General features: G+C 36.5%; 2 protein-coding genes across 2 annotated transcripts; one reads left to right on the forward strand and one right to left on the reverse strand.

Annotated features, from left to right (window-relative positions):
* The first annotated feature begins 679 nt into the window (after positions 1-679).
* On the forward strand, positions 680-9,702 carry LOC109236735. Its single transcript, XM_019402947.1, has 10 exons — positions 680-1,099; positions 2,053-2,096; positions 2,441-2,540; positions 2,653-2,767; positions 3,109-3,731; positions 4,358-4,640; positions 5,284-5,557; positions 6,882-7,043; positions 8,243-8,704; positions 8,910-9,702. Exons 1-10 carry the CDS (start codon positions 925-927, stop codon positions 9,195-9,197), a joined length of 2,526 nt encoding a protein of 841 aa, XP_019258492.1. The 5' UTR covers positions 680-924; the 3' UTR covers positions 9,198-9,702.
* A 1,103-nt stretch (positions 9,703-10,805) lies between these two features.
* On the reverse strand, positions 10,806-14,376 carry LOC109236736 (coatomer subunit zeta-2-like). Its single transcript, XM_019402948.1, has 6 exons — positions 14,224-14,376; positions 12,712-12,871; positions 11,916-12,063; positions 11,743-11,820; positions 11,302-11,386; positions 10,806-11,181 (listed from the first exon to the last, which is right to left on the reverse strand). Exons 1-6 carry the CDS (start codon positions 14,224-14,226, stop codon positions 11,122-11,124), a joined length of 534 nt encoding a protein of 177 aa, XP_019258493.1. The 5' UTR covers positions 14,227-14,376; the 3' UTR covers positions 10,806-11,121.
* Between the last annotated feature and the right edge of the window lie 5,451 nt (positions 14,377-19,827).

Consider the following 19,827-nt stretch of genomic DNA (forward strand, 5'->3'; position numbering starts at 1 on the left):
ATACTAAATATAAAAGGGTACAATTTTTTATTTTAAATTTTGTGGCCTTCTTGTACATAATAAATTTTGCACGATAATAAGATGATTTCACAATTTTAAAAATTATATTTAATTAGTTGTTCATATTTAATCAAAATGTATGAAAAGCTCACATATTCTGTATAACTTGATTAATTATATATTCATCCCTAGAGTTTAGTAAAAAGTAAGAAATAAAAAGGAAGGATTATGTTTTAACATAAAAGGCTCTATGAATTTCAATTTCAAGCCTAGTCCTTTCCCTCAAACAAAACTTTTTACTTGAACATATGCACATTAATGTAAAAAGTAAAAATACTACGCACTAGTAAAAAAATTTCTCCAAAAAAGTAAAAAAAGAAAAGAAAAAAGAAATCCTCCCACTCAGTACAAAGTCAAACAAGAATATTTTTCTCAAGCAGTTATAAAAGTACTGATTTATTCTATCGTAGTAAAATTTCCATAACCAAAATCTCGAACACAAACAAAAAAGAAAAAGAGGAAAGGAAGCAAAAATTAGAAGAAGCATAGACAGATACAAAAAAGAGATACTTTTATTTATTAAGGCAGGAAGAAAAGAAAGAAAAAGGAAAAGAGAGGGTTTTCCAAAAAAAAAAAAAGATTAGGCAAAACACATTTATTTACAACTATTATTAGTATTAAAGGAGTAAGAAGCCCACAATAGAGAAATCCCAAACCCACAGAGAGAAGAGAGAAAGCAGCAAAAACCCCTTCACTGTGTGTGTGCGTGTTTTTTCAAAGATACATATCTCTATAGTCTATACACAAAGTGAGAGACACCCAAAAACCTAACTTTAACAGATCTGAAAGAGGAAATATACAGTGGGTGTTTGTTGTTTTTTTCTCTCTTTTTTCACAGAAAAAGAGTTGCAACTCTTAAAAAAGATGAGTAGCAGAGGCGGCAATGGTGGAGTTGGGGTACAAGCAATACCAGCAGGGTCAAGGAAGGTGGTACAAAGCTTAAAGGAGATAGTTAACTGTCCTGAGCCTGAGATCTATGCTATGCTCAAAGAATGTAATATGGACCCTAATGAAGCCGTCAATAGGCTTCTTACTCAAGGTCTTTACCGTAAACCCTAAAAAGATCTTTCTTTTCTTATTTAAAAGAAGAATCTTTTTCTGGGTGTTGTTTAGTTTTAGATATTATTGCTGGGGTTTTAGGGTTTTTGTGTTTTCTCAAAAGTTTGGGAAGATTTTGGATTTCTTGATTTTGTGATAAGGTTACTTCCTTTATTGATAAGACCTAAGATAATATTTTTTTTCCCGCTGGTGTTTTGTTTCTGTACTTCTTTGCTGATACTGGTTGTTAGAAATTGTGAGTTTTTTTTAAGGAGTAGGAACAAGAAAAGAATAATTGGCTTTTGTGTTTTTTTTTTTGTGTGTGTGTTTTTTGGCCTTTCATGCGTATAGGTCTGGATGTTCTGAGCATTATTCTCTTAAATTGTGATGCTTTGTTTAAGAAAGAAGAATGACACAGTGGGATTGTGTGTGTGGAGCATCTGTAGTTGCAGTGTATGATTTATACGTTTCATCATGTAGAACACCCTTTTCTTAAGTGCAAGATTTGAATTTTATGCTATATACCTGGTAGTTAGTTGCATACTTTGTTAAAAGCTATATTAACCGGTTGAGCATGCCACTTGCGATTTGGGTAGTTATGCGCAAAGCAATCAGATGGAGAGGTGATTTTCATAGACGCTGATTTTAAAATATAAAGGAAAGAGAAAAATACAGTATTAGGGGCTTTTAAAACTGCCTGCTTTACTTTGAATTGCTTCTGGTTTCTCTCTTAAAGCCCCAAGAACTTATTACTTTTTGTGCTTCACTTTTAGAACATTGGTTACTGCAGTTGAAATTCCTTATTCAGACTTCAGAGTTTGATATATTTTGCGGAGTCCCAATAAATCATGTTTGCCTTCCTTTATGCTGTTTATGCGTTAATTGTTACTTTAGGTGACCATAGTTTGTTATTAATTTTGATCACCTTCTAATTGGAGTTCGTTGACTGCCCAGATACTTTTCATGAGGTGAAGAGCAAACGTGAAAAGAGAAAAGAGGTTCGTAAACTTTATTGAAGCAGGAAATCTAGAGACAATTGGTTATGGAGCTGATTTAACATTTGTCCTTAATATCTGCATGTTCCTCTTATAATTTTTATATGATACGAGTGAAGGGAAAGTAGTCCACTCAGATCTCTTACTACCCTGGTTTGATAATTAACTTCTGAGCTCTCTTTTTTGTTTTGTCGTCTTGAGTGGTGCATGACACTTTCCTCTTGATATGTTTTATGTCTATCTGATGGGTTGCATGCTCTAGCAAAATATTATAAGGTGCTATTACATTGCTTTTTAAATGGGTTGTTGATTTCTTTATACTTCACTTATATTCATCTTTGGTTCAGAGTAAGGATACGACTGAATCTAGGCCGCGTGGTTCAGTTAGCAATTCAGGCCGTGGAAGCAGGGGTGGTGCAGAACGGTATGTTGGGCGTGGTGGGTCAGGTATATGCATGATAATGCACACTCTTTTCAAACATAATTAGGTCTGACTTTCTCATAGTTTGTCATGTTGTCTCGTGAGGGTATAATTTTGTTTCTGACGACCTTTTTCCAGAGCCTACCAAGCCTACTCCTGGATACAAAAAGGAGAATGGATCTTATACAAGTAATCTGGCTTCTACTCCTGGAGTTTCCGGAAGTAACATAAGCAGGAGGGCTGCAACCATCAGGTTTGTAGTTTCGAAGTCTTAAATGGTTCAGTTTCTTTCAAAAGGACATCAGTTGTTTTTTTTAGATGCTCGTGTTGTTGGTTCCAGTATGGTATTCCTTAACCACAGTATGTTTCTTTCTGTTGAAGTGTTTTTGGCATTAATTTAACTACTTAATAGCTACGATCTGTAATCACTGCATTGACTTAATGAAGTTGCAAATTCTTTTCATTCACTTCAATAATCGTGCAATGTAAGCTATTTACAAATGCATGTGACTAAGCACACTTTCAGCGTTCTTTTAGGAGATGCATAATGCTGCTTTGAATTTTCTTTGAATGCTTTTCCGATACGTGTTACAGTGATGCTGCCGCAAATGAGAGTAAAAAGCCAGCACCAGCAGCAGTTGATGGTGTTTCATCAGTCTCACAGCATTCTTCTGGATATCAACCTACTTGGGGCGGGGTGCCAGGTCAAGTTTCCATGGCGGATATTGTGAAGATGGGTAAGCCGCAGAGCAAAGTGCCGAGTGTACCTAATGTATCTCACCACAATGTCAATGCCAACCAAAACCATATTCAAGGGCTCCCTTCTGGTGCATCACATCAAAATATTCAGTTTTCTGACGATCATACATCCAATGTTTCTGATGTATATCGAGAGTCTGGGGATTATCGGGTGCAACATCGTTCAACCGATGAGGAATGGCCTCTAATCGAGCAGCCATCAGTTGCTAGCCAGCCCTCTGTCTCAGAGCCTCCTGCAGATTCTGAGCTGCATCCTGATCCAGCTAACATATCATATGACAGAATTAATCATCAAACTGAGATTGATGAGGTACAGGGGACTGATGACAGCACTGCTGAAAATCTTGGTAGTCCTCCAAGCAGAAATTTGCAGGAGGAGAATGCTGGAAGTGCATCTATTTATGAGAATGACCTCTACAGATTTCAGAACCAGAATCATACTTTTGACCATCAAGAAGGTTAGTATATCATGGTTTTGAGTTGGTATTGTGATATGCTTTTCATTGTTGAAAATATGTATTACTTGTTGTCAAATAGCTTATGTAATAGCTCGTTTGGCATAGTATTGCTTATTGTTTGTTTTTCATTATTTTCTCCGAGGTTTCCGGGCTTGGCAGGTCTTTAGTCCAGTAAACTAAAGATTCTCTCTGTTCCCCCTTTGACATTAGTATAATGTTATCGTTGTGTGTTCTTAGAGCAACTACACCGGACCTTCCTTTTTTAGGAATACAGTGCTCTTTTGATAAGTAATTTGATGTTTGGGGTTTATCCTTAAAAATTCAAAGATGCTTTAAAATTCATACTTTTCAGCTGGCCCTATATTTGAAATGGAAGAAAAGTCGAACTAATCTCAAGCCACCTAGAAACTTCTCTTTTTGGGGGGAGGGGGCAGCATACATGGAGATGCTTGCTAGGAGGCATGTACACCTGCTTTCCATGTCACTATTAGTTTCAACGTAAAGTGAAAAGCAGTGTGGTTTATCTGTGAAATCAAATTGTTTGTTCCATCATATGAAATTCTGCTACATAGAATCTATTGAAATGTCTATTTTTTGTGTAATAATTCTCTGCCATCTGCTTGCAGTTGAAGATGTTAACGTCTCTGTTTCATCAGTTGCTGCAAACTTGCAACAGTTAGATGTACATGATGATCGAGGGTTGTCACCTGAGGGAGATGGTCCTTCTGTTGTAATCCCAGACCATCTTCAAGTTCAAACTGCAGACTGCTCACACCTGAGCTTTGGTAGCTTTGGTGCTGGTATTGGTGGGTCCTTTTCTGGGCCTTTGGCATCTGCTCCAGTGAAAACTAGCTTGGAAGATGCACCTAAGGATGTGGAGGGTTCATCAGTTGGGCACTTGGGATCCAGGTATACCTTCTTCTTAACTGTGGATTTTCTTTAATTCATTGATGCACCACCACCAAATCTCTGCTGGTCGCTTCTTCCACTTAGATGATGTGGAAAGTTTCAGTCATTTGTTTTGCCTCATAGGTTAATTACTTAATTTTGCCTCTTCCACTTACATGATGTGGATATGCAGTTAATTTTGCTTCTGATTTACTAAATTCAACTACATATATCCTTGCACTTTCTCTTAGTATTTTTGTAGTTGGCTTTTTTTAAATGTTCATCATATTAGTCAGTCAAATCAATCATTACTATTCTCCAAACCCAAGTAGGTGAAGTTAGCTGCATCTGTGTGGATCCTCTATACCAACTTCTTCTATTCAGACTCATTTCATTCCAGTCAAATAATTTATCATTTAGGACAATGGGTGCAGTTATCTCTGCGCTCTCCAACCAAATCATTTAAGATAAATTAGGGTTCCTTAAAGCTAACCCAACGTGCATTTTTTAACTTTTGTATAAACATCTTCATATCCTTTAAGTATAAAATCTTACAAGATAGCATAAATATCTTATTATTGAGGTATTTATAAATTAATCTCCCATGCGAAGCATGGGAGCCGAAACTATTCCTCTTAATTGTTGGTGTATCTTTATATTGCAGAGCTCCCGAATACTATGGTGATGAGTCTCTTGGACATGCATCCGAGAGTAACTTGTACCACAGAACTAATGCAAGTTCTGGAAATTATGATTCACCTTCTGCTTCACAACCAGAGCCGTTGAAAACAGAATTAAGTGAACATGGAAATCAATACTCGTATCCCTCCTCTGCTGGTGGCTACACATATGAAACTGCACAACAATTGACTGCAGCATTTAGTCAGCCACAGACAAGTTCCCAGATGCAAAATCTTGCTTCTTTCTCTAATGTAATGGTAAGAGCTTCCTCTTTGTCAAGGATATAAATAATTTCTCTGTTCTTCATTGGATGTTTGCCTGCATATAATTTTGCGTTTTAAAGTTTGAAGCTAATTGTACTGAAAGTTTATCGGGTGACTTATAATGCTCGAAGGTACATTGAACTGATTTCTAGTAGTTTTTTTGGGGCAGGGGTGTGTATTATAGTTGAACTTGTCATAAGTCAGCCCCTAAGGGGAACATACACAATAAATAATTGGCTCTGTATGTTTTACTTTTGACTTTCACTTTTAATTTTGTCGCATAGATTTTGCTTACTATTGGCTCGCTATTCTGTTAGGTTTAAAATGACATGGTAGAGTTGTGGGGTTGGTAGCTTTATTCTATTATCCTAGCAGGGTGGGGGTGGGGGGGGGGGGTTTCTAAATGTTGAGTGTAGTTTGGGTTCACACTATACATTGCGCATGGATAGATGTTTGCCTAATAGTGTACTGAAAGATGTGAATGCATTCATATCTTTTGTAAGTCTCTTGTTTTTTATCGGTGCAATGACAGGTGGGGTTTGGTGTAGAAGTTTGTGACATGTTCTTGAGATGATTATTCTCGAAAATTTACATCCGTAAAGAATCATGATCTATTCACAATCTAGTAATGATTGACCATTTTTATTCTCTCGAGTCTTATAGTTACTCTTTTGAAAGTTAATTTTTGGTGGATATCACAAGTACAGCATGATTATTTGTGAACTTGTTATTGTTCACTATATAGGCACTGGTCTGTGGTTACATATTATAACTTCTGAATAGCTCTTGCAAAATCGAGGAAAATCTGTTGCTAGTTATAGACAATATTTTTATTCAACTTTGCTTGAGACAATCAAATTAACTAAATTGAGTAATCGCTGTGGTCTGTTAGAGTGAAAGATGACCGTCTTTTTCTTGTAACTCTTTTGGACTGCCCTTTTCTTGTGGTCCTTTAATCTTTTCCTAGAATATTTTGAGGAAAAAGCTGATGCCGGAGTTTCCTTCTGTATAATCTGTATTTGAAGTTGATAAATATAAAATAATAGTGGCTAACGTGTGAAGAATCTAATTCTGCGGCACTATTGTGGGGGCACTTAGTATGAGTGGTAATTTACTATTTTTCCTAATGTATCTATGCTCTTTCAGGAATTGTTTTCAGTTTTACAAACTCTAGAAAGATAAAACCTATAATACCTGTTTTTCCCATGTGAGGAGGGCGGTAGGTCAATGGAGTACAAGAGAATCAAAAGAGGAACATTTAAGTTCCCACCAGAATTTTCGACGGCAAGGTACTCATTTTGCTATTTTGTTTGAGCAGGCCTTCACAAATTCATTGCCAAGTACCTTGTTGGCTGCTAATGTTCATGCTGGTCGTGAATCTGATCCTTCATACTCACCATTTTCTGCAACACAAGCAATGCCCACAAAATATGGCAACTCTGTTTCTTCAATTGGAGGCTCAACAATTTCCATGCCTGAGGTAATGCTATCTTGATGAAGTCAATTCATTTTTCAAAGTGAGTTTCTTTTTCTTCATGTGCACTTGGTGTATTGCTCATCACTTGTTGCTTGTCAAATTTTCCATGTACCGTAAAACGCAAAATATGTTATTTTCTTACCCTTTTTAGAAGTAGTTTTAATGGTTTTTATAGTTTGTTTGTGCATAATGAGAATGTTGTACATAATGGATCTAATTGCATCTAACACTGGTGGGATCTCTTAACAATTGAGGATGAAATTTCAAAGATAGCTTCTGCCTTCTGCTGCTTGAAACTAAAATTTGAAGGTCATCTCTCTGAAGTCTTAATGTCCATCCAATGTTTTAGGGCAGACAGCTTTTGATATTTTGTAAAACTCATGTTGTGTTAGTTGGTGTTTTTACTCTGTATACAAAAAATGTAGACAAAGAGAATAGTTACTCGTCATGGATCTTCAAAATATCTCAAAGGCTAATTTGTTTAGTTGTGTGGTACAGTTCAGAGGGTCTAGCTCATTAAGAGAAAAGAAAATTACCCTTTGATTTAGGTAAAGGTGGCCGATGTTGTGATAATGTTACCTTTTGGTGTTCCTGGTCAAAAGAACTGTTAACTTTTGATTTTCTCATTTAAGATTTTCTTTTTGGTTGTTGCAAAAGAAAAGAAAGGGCAATAAGTTAATACTCCCTCCGGTTCACAATAAGTGTCCAATTTGCTTTTTCATTTTGGTTCAAAATAAGTGTCCAGTTATGTAATCAAGAAAGAATTCAATTTGTTTTTACAAAATAACCCCTATGTACATATCCCTAAAAAGTTTTCTTACTCCTCACATTAAATGTTTAATTAGGGGTAGTTTAGTCATAGTAGGTATTTTTGTATAGAAATTAGTATTTTCTTAATGGGCGTGCTAAAAGCAAATTGGACGCTTATTGTGAACCGGAGGGAGTAATAATCTGAAATTTAGAAGATTCACAAAAGAAGTTGTGAAATGTGATCCCTTTAATTGACCTATAGAAACAATCCGTTCCTCTAAGAGGAATGGGTTGAATTTTAATTGGCAATTCATATGAAAAGGTGGTGTAACCATATGGATAGAGATTTTCTATCTTATGTCTTCTTCCTTTCTAGAATAATAAGTTTACAGATATCTTCCTTATCTTATGTCATGGTGTACATCATTGATATTGTTTCTGTTGACTTGCAGTCTTTGAGGACTGTTGGATTTCAATCAGCACAACCTACACAGCAGACACTTTCTGGAACTAGTGTCACCACCGGACCTGCTGTGCCACAACATCTTGCTGTACATCCATACTCCCAACCAACACTTCCTCTGGGACCGTTTGCTAACATGATTAGTTATCCCTTTATGCCTCAGAGCTATACGTATATGCCATCTGCATTCCAGCAACCATTTGCTGGTAACAGTACTTATCATCAGTCGCTAGCGGCAGTGCTCCCCCAATATAAGAACAGTGTTTCTGTCAGCAGCTTACCTCAGTCGGCCAGTGTTGCTTCTGGATATGGTGGTTTTGGAAATACAACAACTATCCCTGGTAACTTCCCGATGAACCCGCCTGCTGCTCCCTCTGGTACTAACTTGAGTTACGATGATATGTTGAGCTCTCAGTACAAGGATACTAATCATTTGATGTCTCTTCAGCAGGTAAGCAATTCACTTGCTATAAACGCCGTTTGATTATTTAAAGTCAATAGGACAAATTGCTGTCGACTCGCTTTCTCTAATATAATAGGTTTTGATGTTTTTTCATTTGGTCTAATAGTTTTGATATCAACTGCTTTTGTCGATCACCGTTCTTCCTTTCCGTTATTTGAAGCTCATGTATATGCTCACTCTCCCTGCCTTTCAGGGTGAGAACTCAGCTATGTGGCTTCATGGACCTGGCTCAAGAACAATGTCAGCTGTTCCTGCCAACACATACTATGGTTTCCAAGGTCAAAACCAGCAAAGTGGTGGATTTAGGCAAGCTCAACAGCCAATGCAGAATCATGGATCTTTGGGCTACCCAAATTTCTACCATTCTCAGGCTGGGATCTCATTAGAACATCAACAGCAAAATCCAAGGGATGGGTCGTTGGGTGGCTCTCAAGGACAGCCTAAGCAGTCTCAACAGCAGCTATGGCAGAACAGCTACTAATAATCTCTTAACGCCTCCTGCTTTTTCGGAGTCTTGTAGTGAGTTTGAAAGTGGCCTTTCCAGGGTGTTGCTTTGGAAATAGCTTAAATTCACATGTCCCGAGGGGAATCGACTAGCTGCTGCCCTGTGCCTCGAGGTTGTACTTCACGTATTTGTCATCAGTCAAATGTAACGTAGGAATGTGAGCTAACGTCGTGCTAATGGACTTTTCTTGTTTTGTTAACTCTTTGTTTCACAGTTAACCCCTTGCTTCTTTATCTATAGTGATAAGTGCTGTTCTGTTTCCACTAAGCAATGTGTTGCAATCCTTCTTAGTTTCCTAACCAGTTTAGCCCTGCTTGCTGCACAAGTGATTTGGATGTGGTATTTTTATTGTCAGGTTCAACTTATTTCCTACTTCCATTGAGCCTAAAATTCCTGGCACAGTAGGGTGGACCGGTGGAATGTACAAAGATCTCCCTTTATTTGAAAATATTGTTGATGTCCTTAGTAGTATTTAAGAGAAGACAAGTTTTGTGGTTCAGTCCTGTACGACTCACCTAAAAATGCTCTTTGATTATGTGAGCTATTTTATATGATGTTTGCAGAGGAAATTGACGAATGTGGTATAGAAAACCTTTAATCTCATCTATCCTATTTGGTATCGAATGTGGTCAAGGTTCACTTGATAAATTAGACATGCAGGTTAACTTACTTCATTTTTTGGTTCTATAGCAAAACCGTTTGGCTTATTTCATGAAATTGTGGACTCGTTTCTTTTGGAACTAGTCAATAAGGTAAAACGGACTACGTGCCCGTTTGGATTGGCTTATTTTAAGTGCTTTTAAGCCAAAATAACTTTTAAGCCATTTTGTAGTGTTTGGATAGAGTAAAAAAGTGCTTTTAAGCACTTATTTTTAAGCTAAAATGACAAAAATAAGCTAAAAGTCAAAAGCTAAAATTCCTAACTTATGACTTAAAAGCTATTTTGGCTTAAAAGTCACTTAAATTAAGCCCATCCAAACGGGTTCTACTTCTAATGGTATTGACTGTTGAGGTTACTAATCGTTTATAAAGAAATGATAGATGTAATTGGAGCATTTGGTAATTTATGCTTACGTTTTAGTTTAGAGTACGAAACCTGGCAAGCTAGATTTAGATCATTACCATCGGATCATAACGAGCTTTATACACATTAGTTTACATCTTTTGCTTTTTAGTTGCACAACCTAAGTTATGAAAATTCAGCTACTATTCTAAGTTATGAAAATTTATCATTTTCTTTTTACATTGACATGTAGTGACTCCATTATGGCATCAACTTGCTATAATGTCAAAACCTGGGAACTGACCAACATCACAATAATAAGATAATCGCAAGCTTGGAAGGCAAGAGAAGATCACAACTTTGAGTAACTTAAGAGATAACAATAAATAGGCGATGCACCATCCTTATTGCTACATATATTGTCCTCGACTTAATTCGTTCCATTAGACCCAAACTCAAAGGAAGACCACACATTTCAGCTTGTTGAAAGGTAGTAGGATTCGATCTAATGGAATCTCAGATGGACACAAAAGATTCGATTTGATGTGTTATAAACATGATTTTTCCGGTGACACAAAAGATGAACCAAAATAAATTAACTACATTAAATGCACATAATAAGGGGAGCAAGAAAAGAAAATCTGGAAAAGAAACTAAATGAGGCCACAATCCACATTGCAAACGAGTTCTTTCCCCACTCTCTACACAAGAATCAAGTTTGCATTACATCTTGGCGTGTTCAACAATGTCCGAAACATGTAGAAACAAGAGACTGGGCATAAGTTGGAATTGTAAGAGCTAAAACACATGCAACTTGATGCTCATCGATTAGTTCATTCAGGAGAAAATCAATACTCGCGAGGCCTTGGTTTCCCTTTCTTTTGTTGACCCAACATATCATTTGAGAAGAGATCTTGCTAAATGTTCTCGTGCAGTTGCCAATGCTTGACTTATAGTCTGTAGAAAACCAGAAAGAACGCATAGTAAAAGATGAGTTAATTGCACAGGGATGCTAATTAATGAAACAGCTATTCGATCAGTTTGAAGGAACACATCAGGAAATAGAGCAATGTTTACCTGCTCTGACAAAGGTGCCCCAGAATCTAAGCTATTGCTTGCCACTTTCCCGGCAATAACATTTGCATCCGTTTCAAGAACAATTCTACAAGAGATAAGAAAGTAAAATGGAGAATCTTCATAAGATTGTAAGTTAACCAGAAGTAGTTTCAAGTTCTTCATCAGCTTAGTTTCCTGTAACTGAAATTGAGAGCAAGATTGAATGTTCGCAATCTTTTCCATTTTCCTACTTCAGTTCTCAAGGTCAAACACTCTAATAAGTGCTACACAGGGCATGTAAAAAAAGAAATAACTACAATTCTATATAACAAAGAAAAGAAAATAAAGGATTCTGACTTGTATTTGTATAAAATGAGAAAAAGTTGCAAAGCAAGCTAAGACAAAGATTTTAATTACTTAAAATTTGAAATAAATAATCTGATCATGGCACAATTCTCTTACCCGCCATCAACAATTTCATCAAGACACAAAAGAATAAGGTCCAAATTTTCAAGTGCCTCCTTCTTCTCTACGTTGGCCCTAAAACAGAAGGCATTTGCAGCAAGATGAGTACATGAAGATGAAAATATCAAGGGATGCATATCGAAAAGGAAAACTTTGCTCTTGTACACAACCTAAGAAGAATACCAACAGCATCACAGAATCCCTGGAGCACACTGGCAAGGATTATTTCATTTTCATTGTCACTCCCGGTAACAAAGAAATGAAGATCTTGGGAGAACTTGTAAACAACAATATAATTATCAAACATTGTTATTTCCGCTGCAGAAGAAGCAAGAAGAGTGGTCAGACAGATCAAGGTTCTCTTTCTTTCCAATCACAAAGAATTTTAGCAGCAACCAAGATGTGTGTGTGTGTGTGGGTGGGGGTGGGGGTGGGGGGTGGGGGGAACCAATATGTTGCAAAACTGCTTAAGCAAAAGGGTATTCTTTATATATAGAGAGTAATTACTGAGCAAGACTTCGAATTCATATGGCCGGGAGACAACCAACTTCTAGAAGAGGACATGCAAGCAAACAAAAGAAAACCAAGTCTTTTAAGATTATTATTTTCAACCTATTAGCTACCACCACTAACCAGAGTTCCTATTTGGTAAATTAGCAAAACTTCTAATAGCTTGTCTTTGTTTTTGGCACTTGATTTAAGACTACCACAAGAGGTCTATAATAATATTCTATGTTTGCAGAGACTGCTAATATCTACTGCATAAGATAGTCCCACAGACAACTCTAGTGCAGAATGGAACCTAACCAACTGGCAGGATAACTTTTGCTTCCTTTGCATGTTGAAAGGGACACCAGAATGTGCAGCCAATAATACTTGAAAATATGAAACAAAATAAAGGAGATAATTTTGAAAGAGCACGACCAAACATAAATAAATAAATCAACAGTAAAAGAGAGATCATACCTTCTGCCCTGGCATTAGTCTTTTGTGTCTTGGCAAACACAGCCTTCTCAAAAGCTTCCCTTGCAACATTTGTTGGCCAATCATCTGAGTAGTACTTTACAGCAACACGCTTTCCTTCGGAATCTAGAAGTAGAATGTTCTTAACTGCAGGGCACGTCTCCTACAAAGAGGATGTGAAAGGATATTATAGCAGGATCTTTTGTCTAGATATTCATATATGAAAAGAATAAGGGACAAATTTCTTTCATTCTTCGTGGGGTAGGTTAAAACGTATATTGCCACATCTGACAGATATATAAGTCGTGCATAAATTGCTTCTTGTTCAATCTATCAAAGCTTCAAGTTTAACCATTGTTCCAAAAATTCCAAGATAAACTCGCTTTTGCATATCTCCTTTTACTTTTTCTATCCAAGCAAGTGTAACATAAAATCACATTCCAAACCAAAGCATAAATAAAGCTGCCTTCCCTTTTCATGGCCTCCTACACAGCTATAGATGTCAAACAGAAACTACTTTCTCTCCAATTATATCCACCTCAACATCAAGTCTCCAAGTCATGTGGAAAAACAAAAATATCCAAACACCTAAACCAGATTTTTGCTCAGTGGCTTTTTACTTTTATTCTCTTGATGGAAAATCCTCACTATTTGATAAAATAACTTCGCCTCACATCATACGCCTGTGTTATAAAGCACGATGTTATCTCCTCCGTGAGCAAGAGTTTCCATTCTAAAGAGATGAATGCAGCATCTCATTCCAAGAGACATGAAAATAAGATTTAACCCAGATGAGCATTAAACGTGTGGGACAGTGTCAGAGGTGGATCCAAGACTTGAACTTTATAGGTTCAGGATGCCACTGAACCCACTGACCATTCGAGTTACTGGGTTCAAATATTAATATTTGTAAATACTTGGTTAATTTCTTAACACATATACATTGCATGAGCCAAAGCTACTGGTCCGGCTGAATCCATACCTTGTACGGTATATCCGCCCCTGGTTGGTGTCCAACTTAAACATTGGTGTTCTTCCTATTAGGGTGTTGCAAAAGAATTAACTGGTGGGATATATAGTGTAAATATTCCTACTAGTTCATAACAAAAAAGGTTTTATCTTCCTTTTGTTAATACTTTACGCTTTTTTCTTCCTTTTATCACTATTTCTTTTCCTTTTCCCATTGTTGGAGCCTTAAAAATGCTAGATCTGATAGATATACCTTCCCAATTTTACCTCCATATAACAAACGCTGAAAACGGGTCAATAATCAAACAGATCAAGAGAAAAACACTTTAAGCCAGCTTTTCCGGTTCAACTAAAATTAAAACCACAAATACACAAAATTCATTTTCTACCAGCGCTGACCGCTAAATTCAACCATACAATAACAAGATCAGTGATAAACGAGAATATGTTTTTTTTGGGCATAAAAAAAAATTAAAAAAAGGTTATCGTTTTTTTTTCATTTGGAAAAATAATAGCAAAAGGGGTTAAGAGAGAGAGAGAGCTGACCATTCTAAGAGAGAATTGAGGAGAAAGATCTCACAATTAACGTTGAAGAAGGCGGATCGCTCGACCTACAAACACACCGGAGAGAAAGGAGGGAGGGAACCTATTTGCTGAGTCCCAAACTTTTCTAATGTACCTAAAACACATTAGCGAATTACTTTAACAAAACTTTTTTTTTAAAGGAATTCGCAGTACACTGCGAATTATTTAAATTGGGCCCCAGCTTATTTTATTAAAGCAATTCGCAGTACTGTACTGCGTTTAAGTAATTCGCAGTATAGTATTGCGGATTGCTTTAATAAAATAAAGCCCCTCCTTCTTCCCCAAGACAACGACAGAGCCCCCTCCCCTCCCCCAATTAAAAAAACGAGCACTGTTCTCATCCCCCCACCCCTGTCAAAGTTACAAAAAAAATTTTTGGGCCCCACCCGTCACCCAGAAAGCAAAGAGTATAGGTCCCGCACACAAGAGAAGCTTTGGATTCGTTCATTCGAGTGCAAAAATTCGATTTCAATCAAATTCAAAAAACTTAAATCGAGGTATTTCGATTTTGTTTATGTCGAAACTCGTATAGTACATGCATATTTGTATTGTTGAATATGTTTCCATGTTAATTTGTGTTATGTTTGTGTTTAAATTTGTATCTTATTTATACCCGGATTGATTTATTAGCTTTGAGACAAAAAATTATTAAAATTTGATAAATAATTTGTATTTGATAAATAATTTGTATTGTTAATGTTATATTTTTATTTGGTTAAATAATAAATAAATATTTTTTATTTAGTTTGTTGTTCATATTTGTATGTTATGTTTGTTATTTTTATGTGTAATAGTGACCTTTTAGCGTAGTAAAATAAATAGCCTTTTAGCGTAGTAAAATATAGAGCCTTTTAGTGTAGTAAAATATAGAGCCTTTTAGCGTAGTAAAATATAGAGCCTTTTAGCTTAGTAAAATATAGAGCCTTTTAGCATAGAGTCTCTGTAGTTACCGGGCGTCAAATATCGAGCCTGGAACCCATACATAATTATTCAGTCCAATTCAATAATTTTTAATTTAATTCTTTAAATAAACAAAATTCCATCGGTAACTGAGTCTTCCAGCAGCATGCCGTCGTACAGCCTTCAGTTATCTCTACCAGCATCGCAGGTCACCCCGTTAGGAGCATTATCGATCACGGGTACATTCGACGAGGATGTAGACCAGTACTTTGCATGCCCATCTACCGCAGTTGAGGATCGGCCCACTCGGGACGTGGATGGCGGGCGCAGGTTGAGTTATGCCTCATCCCCAGCGGTTGATGCGGATCTACCACAGGCGCAGGTATGTTTGTATTACTTTAAAATTTCAATTTGTTTTCTTTTCCTTAATGAGCTGACATTAATTAATTTTTAACTTTCTTATGAAGATTTTGTCCCAGCCCATCTTTGAGGCCACTACATGCTTTGATGAGGACACCACGGATGCATATACTCAGGCGGCCGACGAGACCACGGTGAGAAAATGTTTTTTGACTCAACACGTACAATACAAATATACTTTTTCACATGGTAAGATTACTACTTGTTTTGTAGGTTGCTGACGCCCCAACGGCATGTTCTTCCGATCCTACCAGTTGTGGTGTCGATGCTGCTGCACATCCTCATATAAAGAGGCGGCTTGATGACGATGATCCAGATAGTGTACCCGGGCGACAGGGGATGCGACTTAGGCCGGCAGCAGCACTGAAGCACACAGGTTGCGGGACTCACTGATTTACTTATGTTTTTACTTTGTGTAAATAGTGCATTATGTAAATAATGGTAACAATTATCTTTTAACAGCAATTTTACTTAAACAGTGCAACACAAACACAAACCTTGCAAACGTAACACAAAAACAAACAGTAGAACTAAAACCATCACTGCACAAAGGATAACTAAAACCATAAAACGCAGTACTATACCACGCTTTAAGTATTAAATTTCTCTGCAAGAAAGCAGCTTTTTCCACATGGATTTCATCTTTTTCAGAACGACATGACAACTCCATAAAACGTAGTACTATATTGCAAATTAATTATTAAATTTTTCTGCAAGAAAGCAGCTTTTTCCACATGGATTTCATCTTTTTCAGAACGGCAAGACAACTCCATAAAACGTAGTACTATACTGCGAATTAATTATTAAATTTTTCTAGCAAGAAAGCGTCAAGCTTTTTTACACTATGGTTTTCNTTTATTTTAAAAAATGGGTCAAAATTGTAATCCATAAACCTGTTCTTTGGATCCACGCAAGATAATATATTGTTTTTTTATTGATTTCAATTGACCTAACACATGGTATTTAAATAACTTTATTTAACTTCAAAATATGTGTGGAAAGAAGGGACTCATGAATCGAAAAGGACTCAAATTTGGGCGAAGGTTATAATGTGATTCACATGTGTTATTATCCTTCTTTTATAAATTTTTATATTACATAGTTCAAATAAGAAAAGATTTATGATACAAAATCTAGTTGATTTTGAATTCCTAAATATTCGGAAACTAATAAATTGTTCTTTCCTAAATATTAGGAGATTAATTAAATGACTATTTTGTCTAGTGTGGATGTAATTTTTCAAAGGACAAAAAAGGCGAACGACATTTCGATAGGGCCTTCGTGCTTTTAAAATAGTATAGAAGATTTATTTATTTTTAATTTACTTTTTATATATATGATTTTCACTAGGCGTTACAACTTGTGAAAGTTGTTTGCTTGTTTTTGAAGTGAAGAGCAAGGAAAAGGTTTTTTCACGGTCCTTTATTATTTTTTTTTTATTTTCTAGTATGTACTTGTTGGGGTATTCATGGTTTGATTTGTGCAAAACAAACCAGTTAAGTCTATTTTGTTTTAATAATATTTGAATCAAATCAAATCAAACCAATATAATATAAATTTTCTCAGTTTTGGATTGGCGGTTAGATTCAATTTATGCAGCTACTTTCCATTTTCACGAATGTAATTAATAGTGCAAAGAAATTGATACAACATAAGTTTGACGATCAAGAGGATGACAATTGGGACAATGACTCCTATGCATACAAATATAGGTGGAACAATTGTACTTGGATAATAGTTTCCACTCAATATGTTGTCGATTTTGCCTTCTCGGATTCAGAATTTAGAAAAGAGGCATAACCCCACCATTTACTCTCTTTTTTTCGGGTAAGGGTCAAATATACCCCTCTACTATGAGAAAATGATCAAGTTAACCCTCCATTATACTTTCTGTATAAAAATATCCTTGCTGTTATACAATTAGGTCAAATATACCCCTCATCCATTAAAGTTCTCCAAGGTGGCTGCCCAATCTCACGTGGCACTGACATTTTGGCCACGTGGCATGCCACCTAACTGCCCTAAACCCATCTTACCCCTCTCTTTTACTTCTTCTTCCGCCAATAATACCTCCTATCCCTCGATCAACACTGCTACCATTAACACCACCATGACCACTCCTGGCAGTGATTTTACTCATCATCAAAGAAAAATAATGTAAAAAAGAAAAATAAAATTAACAATAACAGATAACTGCATAGACAACGATCAAGTGAAATAAAAAAAATCTTAATTTTACTTTGATACTCATAGGTCGGGAGGGTTTTATGCATTATCCCCTATATTCATGACTAATCATATAGCATGTGGCCATACGATTGGAAACTGAATTATGGTTAGAGGAAAAGACATCACTGGAAAACAGTATCGGTTTCAATTCACTTTTCATTTGTATGATAAACAAGAAGATACATGTCCATTATTGAATAGTGGCTTTCAAGTCCAGGCATTTGGTGGATTAATTTCATAGAGTACAAATGGGTCATTATCTTGAAGCGTTAAAGAAAAAAAGTTCTTTACTTATCATCAACTCAATCTTATTCCTTTTCACTCCGTTATTTTTTTTAATATTCTTTTAATTTTTTCAGCATTCTTTTATAGTCATTAGATTTTTTTACTATGGCTAAGTGAAGGTGAAGATGATAAAAATTATGGTGAGCATGGTGATGTTGATGGTGACACTAGTAGTGGTCTTGTGGGGAGTAGGAATTGCTAGTTGTGGAAGAAAAAGTAAAAGAGAGGAGGAGTAAGATGGGTTTAGGGCAGTGAGGTGGCATGCCACGTGGGATTGGGCAGCCACCTTGGATAACTTTAACGGATGGGGGGTATATTTGGCCTAATTGTATAACAACAAGGCTGTTTTTAGACATAAAGTATAACGGAGGATAACCTTGATCCTTTTCTCATAGTAGAGGGGTATATTTGACCCTTATCCATTTCTCTCTCTCTTGGGTTAACGAGATGATTATATATACAACTATAGTTAAGCAGGTACATTGTTTTCAGGCAGGTATGAATTAACCCCTAGGTTATGATCAAGAGTATTAATATTACAGTCCAAAATCTTCCTAGAAAAAACAGTTTCTATGATGTCTGTCCAAAAAGCTTCATTTGCAAACACCGGAGAAATTGCCATGATTGTTGTTCTACCAAAAAAGGTTTTCTTTGCACCCTCCTTTGCCATTAGATCAGCAACTTTTTTCATCTCTCTGTAGCTGTGTTTCACCACAACGTCTCCCAATCTTAGGATGATTGACTTGCATTCAAAAATAATTGAGTCAAAGACATGGTTACCCAAATTAAGCATTCTTATTACCTCTATTGAATCTGTGTTGATTTCTAGGGGAATGAGTCTCCTTTGCTCTGCAATTTGTAATCCCTGTAGCACTACAAGTAGTTCAACTTGGGTGTTTTGTGGTGTGAGGCAGACTTCCCATGAATCTTAGTACCCAGTTGCTGCTGGACTTTTTGAAAACTCCTCCCATACCACCCTTCCCAGGATTCCCTAAAGCAACTCCATCAGTGTTGAGCTTGTAATGACCTCTTAACGGAGGAACCCATTTGACCCAGATAGTCTTTTCTTTTGTGGGTAGTTGACTAATTGAGATAGTGATATACCCAGTTGCCTTAGCCATTACAACAGAAGTAGGGACACGATCCTTTTTGTTGTTGAAGAGGTTGTTATTCCTAGTAATCCACAACTGCCAGAAGCTAAAAGGAAAAAGGTCTTCCCAACTAAGAATGTTATTGAATGGCTTTCTTCTAAGGGTTGACCCAATGGTAGACCAGGATCTACTTGTGAAGTTAGGGGGATAACTTTGGGTTATTGTGGTGCTTTGGGAGGTTAGCTGTTGTCAGAATGATTTTGCATTAGGGCACTCAAAGAAGATATGGGCAGAAGTCTCAATATCAGTAGAGCAGAAGCAGCACATTGGGTTACAATGAACCCCAATTTTGTGGTGATAGGACCCTATGGGAAGCCTTCCATAGTACAAGAGCCATATGAAGGTTTTGATCTTGTTAGGGACCTTTAGTTTCCAAATCCCTATGTAGCTATTGTTATCCTCTTTCACTTTCTAGGGAGTTTTATTAGCAAGGAGGTTGATGTTAGGCTAGAAACCTGTATTTTAGTCAATATTTGAACTTTAATCACTGTATTTTACTTGTGGTTGAGTATTACGCATCTTATGCCTTGTAGGGAATGATTCTGAGCTATTAAGATAATTTGGAGCTAATTTGAACAAG

This window comes from Nicotiana attenuata, unplaced genomic scaffold, assembly GCF_001879085.1.
Source record: "Nicotiana attenuata strain UT unplaced genomic scaffold, NIATTr2, whole genome shotgun sequence".
Taxonomy (NCBI): Eukaryota; Viridiplantae; Streptophyta; class Magnoliopsida; order Solanales; family Solanaceae; genus Nicotiana; species Nicotiana attenuata.

What these genes read in the sequence shown, in the direction of transcription:
- LOC109236735 (XM_019402947.1), top strand. Translation starts at nt 925, where the DNA reads ATGAGTAGCAGAGGCGGCAATGGTGGAGTTGGGGTACAAGCAATACCA. An exon ending in TGTTGGGCGTGGTGGGTCAG is followed by an intron (nt 2,541 to 2,652) that starts GTATATGCATGA and finishes ACCTTTTTCCAG; the next exon opens with AGCCTACCAAGCCTACTCCT. An exon ending in GTTGGGCACTTGGGATCCAG is followed by an intron (nt 4,641 to 5,283) that starts GTATACCTTCTT and finishes TTTATATTGCAG; the next exon opens with AGCTCCCGAATACTATGGTG.
- LOC109236736 (XM_019402948.1), bottom strand. An exon ending in GACTAATGCCAGGGCAGAAG is followed by an intron (nt 12,064 to 12,711) that starts GTATGATCTCTC and finishes CTTCTTCTGCAG; the next exon opens with CGGAAATAACAATGTTTGAT. An exon ending in GATGAAATTGTTGATGGCGG is followed by an intron (nt 11,387 to 11,742) that starts GTAAGAGAATTG and finishes TATCTCTTGTAG; the next exon opens with AATTGTTCTTGAAACGGATG.